At 45.6% G+C, this 7820-nt stretch overlaps 1 protein-coding gene across 1 annotated transcript; it reads right to left on the bottom strand.

Annotated features, from left to right (window-relative positions):
* Positions 1-3168: 3168 nt before the first annotated feature.
* LACBIDRAFT_332183 (uncharacterized protein) lies at positions 3169-4708 on the bottom strand (the record flags this gene model as incomplete). The annotated part of the gene is made up of 9 exons (XM_001886601.1): positions 3169-3226; positions 3376-3396; positions 3449-3612; positions 3782-3805; positions 3888-3932; positions 4097-4300; positions 4322-4434; positions 4496-4560; positions 4668-4708. 9 exons carry the CDS (start codon positions 4706-4708, stop codon positions 3169-3171), a joined length of 735 nt encoding a protein of 244 aa, XP_001886636.1.
* Positions 4709-7820: the final 3112 nt, after the last annotated feature.

Genomic DNA, 7820 nt, shown 5'->3' with positions numbered 1-7820 from the left:
AATATAATAATAAATTGGGCTGACTACATTAGACTTACAATAAATATGATAGGCATGAATTCCATTCAGATTCCGGTGGAATCCATTGGAATTCCATTCAGAATCCAGCGGAATCCATTGGAATTCCATTCAGAATCCGGCGGAATCCACTGGAATTTGAGATTCCTACCATTCCGGCGGACTCCGGATGGAATTCCGACATTCTATGGGAGTCTGCTGGAGTCCGCCGGAACTCATGGGGGAGGGTAAAGTACTGTCATAAGCTGCCCTTTTAGATCAGCGAGGAGGGAATGTTGATCTGCATCACGTGATATATCGCGAAGGTAAGATATTGAATTTCACCGTGAGAGATGCACCTAAATCGCCTTCAAACATAGGAATAATAATGTATATCTACCTTGTTGGTAAGCGACGGTCGGCACGACACATTCATTGTGTGCTAATGCAGCAACAGCTCTTTCAATATTCAACGTCGTAGTCGTGTTTGCGCTCTCTGTAAGCCGATACAGTGTCTTTGTGTGAACCAAACTAACCACTCAACTTCTGCAGAGAGAGTATCTCGCCGTTATCTCCAAGTACGTTTATCTTCTACCTCTACGTGTAAAATGACTGATCAAGTCAAGTGTGGAACGCGTACTCCACGCACTGTTGACGAGTAGGGTCGTGCTTCATATTCAAGAATACATAAAAAGGCATCAACCATCGTATACCGATGGTCTTACAGACCTACACGTTGACCTGGATGCTAGCCAACCGAGAAGCCGATTGCAAAAACGATGGAGAGTATGATACGCCTTGACTCCGGTTTTGTTTCTGCGGCGAAGTTCATTCCAGTTGACATCGGAACGGACTGGAGGCTTAGATTTCTCCACGTGCTGGGTACCTTGCGCCTGTGAGGAGCCTGGGGGCACCGGAGTCTGTTTAACGAGCACAGATGAGCGCGAATGAAGGACCATGCTGTCGTTTATGCTGTGGTCCTCCTACAACTAGAATAATTTACACAAGTGGGAGAGGAGCAATTGGCTTTTTGCGCTGAATGTCATGCCCAATAGAGAAGGAGGGAATGAGTGGAATTAGTGTTGCCGAAGTCCGGTTTGGTTCCGGTCAAACCAGAAACCAAACCGAAAAATAAATTACAGTTTTCAGACTGTCAGGAACCGGTTACAAATGGTTAAACCATAGTTAAACTGATGGTTTGACCACCCAAAGATCCAAGTGAGTTTATGCTTGTCCAATTCACTTTGGACCACTAAATTCTTCTGTAAACATATGAGCAATATATCTACTACCTATAAGTTGTATAAAAACACTGTAGGTAGTCTCTAGAACACAAATAGATATTTTGCTGCATGTGTGACATGTCACACAGCTGTGATTGTGACTTGCTTGTGACGGTAATGCAGATAAAATCTAACACAAAGATATCACCTTCAACCCAAAGATGTTTGTTGCAAGTCATCTTTGAATTACACTCCAGGCTTCCATAGGTAGGTTTGTAATTCTTCAGAGTGAAAATCTTAGTATTGCTAATGCAACAATACTTTTGCATATATGTATGTCTAAATATGGGTAAACAAAGTGGTTCTATTTGGTTTAACCGGTCACAAATGGTCTGGTCTGGTAAATTGAAGGAAAACTGGTGGAACCAGACCGGAACCGGACCAAATTGGACTTCGGCAACACTAAGTGGAATTGAGCTTACAACGAAGGATCAAGATGACAGGCAGCTAAGACACCGCACAAAAGTAGCACAAAAGTCACAAACATCAGATTGTCACGATAAACATCAGCTTAGACCTGAAAGAGACGTTGAACTAATTGAAAAACACAGGGACGAATAGACCAGTTCCAATTATGTAAATCGGGTCTCGGCATGGTTTATAATTGGGAATAAGTTTGAAGTTCAAACCTGGGTCGTAGTTCCAACCCACCTTATTCGTGCTCTCCTCCCGTCATCCCACTCACCTTCTTGCCCCCCTTTCCTATATCCTCTTCTTCAACCATAGGAGCGCGGGTTGTGTCCGCTGGCTGTTCAAACGACAACAACGTCAAAGGCCTCGGGAGTTGCCATACAGCGGAAAGCCCTGGACCTTAGCTTCCTACCAGAAGAACTCCACGTTCAAGTGGGCAGGCGACGACGACTGACGATGTGACTACGATCCCAACGCTCCGCAGCATAAGGCCCACCAGCGCGTCATCCACTCTGTGAGCAGCCAGTCGATTAGCTCATCATCAAAAATGGGTGGGAAGGCACGATTACGAAAAGTAAGCCATGACAGATCACGGAGGGAGTGGGGATGGGGTGGGTAGAGCTGACGATGGTCTAACCAACGAGGACAAAACAAACAGTCTTTCTGAAGAAAAAGAAAGATAAACTTGAGCGGGAGTGGTGGCTCAAAGAATGATTAGTGAGAGTCCGCACCTGCAAGGCATGCATGACTAGCATTTCCTTTACACCACTTCTAAGGTCTCCCCGTCGCTATTCGCCCCCAAGCAGTTGTTGAAGATGCTTGGGTGGTTGTAGAATCATTCCGAAACCGAAAAACTGTGTCCAAGAGACGCGCATCCTAAGATACTTGAGTGACTTCGGACTGACAGACGGGGCGAGGATTGTGGAATGATTCACCTTGATATGATTCTGAAATTATTCATTAGCTATGCCTCGAAGTAGAGGGTTAGAAGACGTACCAGCAGCGAGAAAGTGTTGAACGGAACAGCCGTCTAGCGTTGTCGGAGACTCCGAGGTAATGATGGTCGTCGAGGACAACGTTGACGTTGATCAGAACATGTTGATCAAAGTTTGGCTTCGTCACCCTCAATAGAAAAAAAACCCCAGGTAAAAGTCCGGCAGTGGTCGCGGCACAGTGAGTTCTACGGTTACATGAAGTAGGTGTCGCTTTTCCAACTTTTACCTGACTAAAAATCAGTAACAACGTTTCCCGTGAGCCGCCGTCAGTCAATTCTTGTTATCCTGATTAAATTTTACCCCAGAGCTCACAATAATTAACAGACTTTGAAGACAAGATACCATCCCACAGTATTGCGAAAAAGAAATCATAATACGGCTTCCCGGAGGATTAAGTAGGCCCCAAAGACGGACCTCGACTCAACGTCGAGGTGAGCTTTCGGATTTGACATGGCTTTCCCCGTCCTTTTGTGCTTTACTACCTACTTCGCTGCTTGGGGCTTCCTCGAATATGGATGACAGAGGCGCCGTAGTACTTTGCTGAGCAAAATTAAGGCTGAACGTTTGACTTGGTTCAACTAGCCGATGCCGAGCACGTCTCCGGCTATTCAGAACGCTAAGGAGCACGTTGGAATACCTGTTCGAGTCAGCATCTCTTAAAAGACATTCACAGCTCAGGGACAACTTACAAGCCCCCCAAAATGTACATTCTGGAAGATTAGACATCAGTAGCGTTCAAACTAAGTTTATCGCTCGACTTACATGCCAACTCGGTTGAGCGAATTTGTCGGAGATCTTGAATATAAAATTAGTTGAACAAGAGTCGTGATCAGGGTGACGGCGGCGGTCTCCAAAGTTACAATAATGAGACGATCGATAATACGCTTCGTTGACTTGAATGAGGATTCTAATTTTGCCTGTACGAGCTAGAGAAAAAGAAAAGATTGGAATTAGTTTAAATTACACCAAGGAGAACGGGAGTACCAGAAATGTCATAGTTGCAACGATGACGGAATCACAGATCAAGGTCCCCCATAACCAAAGCTTTTGAGGGAAAGGTTGAGCATCTCGGAGATATAGCAAAAGAGAACGTACCTCAGCTGAAAGGTCTAAAGTATGCTGTCGGCTGGATAAGCTTTCAGATTGAGCGCACTATTATCAAATCTATGAAAATTTTGCCGTGAAGTTATGAACCACGTACAGCTACTCCACGGGCAAACGCAGCCGCTAATTGCATCAACGCCACCTAGAAAAAGTTCAATGCATGTAAAACAAACCAAGGAAGGCCGTCAACCAAACAGATTATGCTTGAAATAATTTGATAAATTTTGAACTCCCTTTTCAGGGTCCGTATTCGCCTATAAGGATGTTGGAGGTCATGCGTGAAAACGAGGTTTTATGAGGACCCACCAGGCAAAAAAAATCTGAACAACGCAGGATTCTATCAATGGCGAAGTCAGTACGTTGAAGGATCGGTTGAGTGGAAGACTCGCCTATCCCAGTGAGTGGTACGGTAAAGACGGGAAACACGGAAGGGCCAGTGAAAATTGTTGGGTTTCCCCATGCAACTATTAAGCTTTGCCAAGCACCCGCAGTCACAGCCATCGACCGCACCTGATCAACGGCGAGGCATACCCAAACTAATATTTGGTACATGAAGGCGGGACAAGGAAAATCGCGATGATGCACACCCGCTACTTTGATGAATTTCAAGTCCCCATTCAAATGATCGGTGCAGAAGAAATCGTCTGAAAATCCGCAAGAGATGAGGATATATTGGTGTTAAGAAATAGAGTGAAGTAAACGCACAGCATTGCACCAATAATGACCCCGACAAAAACCAAGTGATGATAGTACCGATAAGCTGGACGCAACTGTAAGCTTCTGCGTTAGAAATTTTAATTCCCAATGACGAACGAGAGGTGCGGTACTAGAGTGTTCGACATAAACGCATGCGTACGATTCCATCATGATCACTTACTTAGATATGGCTATCCCAGTATACGTCGCGGGGGCGGCCATCCTTCTGGTGCGGGCGCTGGTCTTTAGACAGCGGAAAGTGGGGAGGCAGGATCTTATGTTGGTGGACGGAAATATGAGCGATTTAGACTTCAGGGCCGATACAACTGTGCCTTATATCGTGAGAAGTCATGAAGTCAACCCAATCAGCTTCGCGAATTTCATCATCCACAATCGGCTTTTTCCGAACAACGACCTCGACCAGTCGAAGAACCGAGTAAACTACTAAGCAGAGTAATACAATATGCAGGGAACAGCGGGCTTGTATTTGGGGGCCAAAAACTTTGCACAGGTGCACCATTCAGTTCACATGTTTCGTGAAGAAAAGTTGAAAAAGAGCGACGCGTACGAGTGTGTCACGTATGGGGCTATGGAGTAACCCATTGAAGCCACGACGATCGCAAAACATCCAACAATCCCGATGATGAAAGCGATGGATGCCATGACTGTCCAAATACTAACGGCGACAGCGGCGAATAGAGAATCGAACCATGACAGTTGAACGGATGACTTCTCAAGAGGGCGTATCACTTTTGTCGAAGCCCAAGATGCCTCGGATCCCGACAAACCATAAGGAAGCCCATCCTCCTGCCAGGACGAGAGCTACGAGGTGGCTAGCGACGATGGGGACGACCTTCAGAGGGGTAACGACTTGGTATCTAAAATTAGGTTGAGGCGATTAGAATGAAGGGCGAGTGATGGCGAAATGGAACAATCCCTTTCAAAATCTCTGATAGCTTGTCACTGAATGCTTTTGAACTCCATGAAGCAGTCGAGCAGCTTGGTTTGACGTTAGCGAGGCAACTTGCGTCCGAGTCATCTGATTCGAGTTTCATTGGCGAACCTGCGAGTTCTAAGTCGTTAAAGGTTGGTTAAAGGGCTGGGTAGGAACGACCATTGAGCTTTGAGTCGGAATTACGAGCACTCAGAATGACAGGAGGAGCCTCAGAGCCAGTAAGGAAAGTTGTGGTTGTGCCAGTGAGAGACAATCTTGATGGCGTGTGTGCGTGGCGAAAAGTTTGTAGATAAGATAAGAAAAAGGTGAGCTTGTTTGTCGTCGACAACAACCCATAACAGACATTTTGTAAATGCCGCGTTTCCAACTTACAGCCGTTTGCATAATTCCGTGAACACCGAAAATTCTTTTTTTGGGCGTGACGTGACTTACCTGCCCAAAAAAGACATTTTCCCGCGTTCTGATAACTGTGCCATCGGCTCAAAATGAACTGAAGAGTTACATTCATGACACCTTCGCTACCTGAAGATCTGGAGCTACATACTTATGGTGGCTTAGTGCATTGGAGAGGGGTTAAATAAAGACCTGGCCGACTGTTTTATCAGGCTTGTTTGAAAAGTCATGCACAAAGGCTGAGAACATGGCAAAATATAACTAATCCTTTGACAAAAGGACCAGTGTGCCTTCCATAATTGAAGAGGGATATTTTTTATACATTTCCGCCGGTCGAGACGCGAAAGAACGAGGCGCAGGACTGTCTGAACTTCTGAAAAGAGCAAGGGAAAGCTGTGCTTAGTCAGGTGACTAGTCACGTCACGCGCAGAAAAAGAATTTTCGGTGTTCACGGAATTATGCAAACGGCTGTAAGCTTTTCCCAGCAATCGGCGCTCACCTGCAATCCATGCAAGTCAGCCTTCTCTCCCCATACGAGTCATTTACGTCCTTTGTCTGTAAAATTTAGGTCTTTGACGACCTGATGTGATATTGAGCGTGACGAACTTCGGGCATAGCCCAGAAGGTCAGGAGAGAGTGGTGACTTAGACGACTGCAGAATGGCAACGAAGTTGCAACGTTGAGACTTCATGACAGATACGCGTAACCCGTGGCAAGTGAAGTGATTGGATTACGACGTTAGGTGGGATGTGATGAGCTAGAAGTCTAGTAGGAATGGTCAGTCGATTCGAGTCCTGACTTCCAAAAACAACTGGACTCGTTCCTTTCTAATACTTGTCCTCGAAGTCAGATGGATGAACAGGTAAACCAGAGGTTTAACAAGCATCAAATGCGCCATTCCCGTGCCCACTCGTGCTGTAGATTGATTTTGAAGTGCATGAGCAGAAAGATGAACATTTTACATTCGACCTTTGCATGTGAGCTCCTGCACCATTCCCCTTCATCTAGTTTTTATCTGACTGAAGCCAAACAGGAAGACCACCACACCCAAAAGTACATAACCCTGTTCGTGCGACGCACAAAAAGGTACCTGCACACATCGCGGCCAGGAAACTCCGACTCCTGCCATTTACCCGGCGCACATGCATCAAGTACAAGCCACCAACTGTCTCAGGAGGGGTTGAAGCACAAGGCGTGGAAATTGCCCAGCGTGTCATCTCAATGTCATCTACATACGTACAACGGCAGAATTACCGAGACTGCGACACCCGCAATTGAGGTTCTACCTCCGTCTTCCCTTGTAATTTGTAGAGGAACTCTTTCTTGCCGGTTGTTTCCCAAGGGGACAGTGCTGACCCTGTATTCGAATCAAACAAAACAAGGGCGATGTACGCAGGCGCTCCGTGACATTCGTATTTTTACATAATTATTCCCGGATAGACACTTGGTGCGATATCAATGTATGGAATGGGCTAGAGCAAGGCTAGAGTCACGGTCTCGTCAGGACCCTGGAAAGTACCCTCAGATGCCGTATCCCAAAATGCCCAAAACTGAGCGATTTTTATCCGGTCGGTTTTACCAAATTTCTATCCGGATATTGGATTCGGCCTTCAAAAAGGCCAATTTCTATCCGGTTCCGGCTCGGGCCTATAAAAATTGGTAATTAAATAACATTTAAATAAAAAAAGAAATTGGCATGAAAGGAGTGAATTTTGGCTTGGTGCGGACTCTAAGCGGACTCCTAGGTATTCTCTGGAGGTCTGCACATCAGGAAAAAGTCGAATATACATGAGTGATGTAGTATATGAGGGAAAAAATATATAGATCAAGGAAAGATTGTTCACTCTACTCAGAAAGAATGAAGAATAGGGCGAAAGAAAGATATTTTATGCACATAAGTTGGCGGCAGCGCTGTGGCCATCCCAATTTTCGAGCTCAGCTTTGATCCCATGTCAACAATCTTTATAGGGCAAATTTCTATCCGGA

The sequence above is a fragment of the Laccaria bicolor genome, genomic scaffold, assembly GCF_000143565.1.
Source record: "Laccaria bicolor S238N-H82 LACBIscaffold_39 genomic scaffold, whole genome shotgun sequence".
Classification (NCBI taxonomy): Eukaryota; Fungi; Basidiomycota; class Agaricomycetes; order Agaricales; family Hydnangiaceae; genus Laccaria; species Laccaria bicolor.
This window is presented reverse-complemented; position numbering and strand designations above follow the sequence as displayed.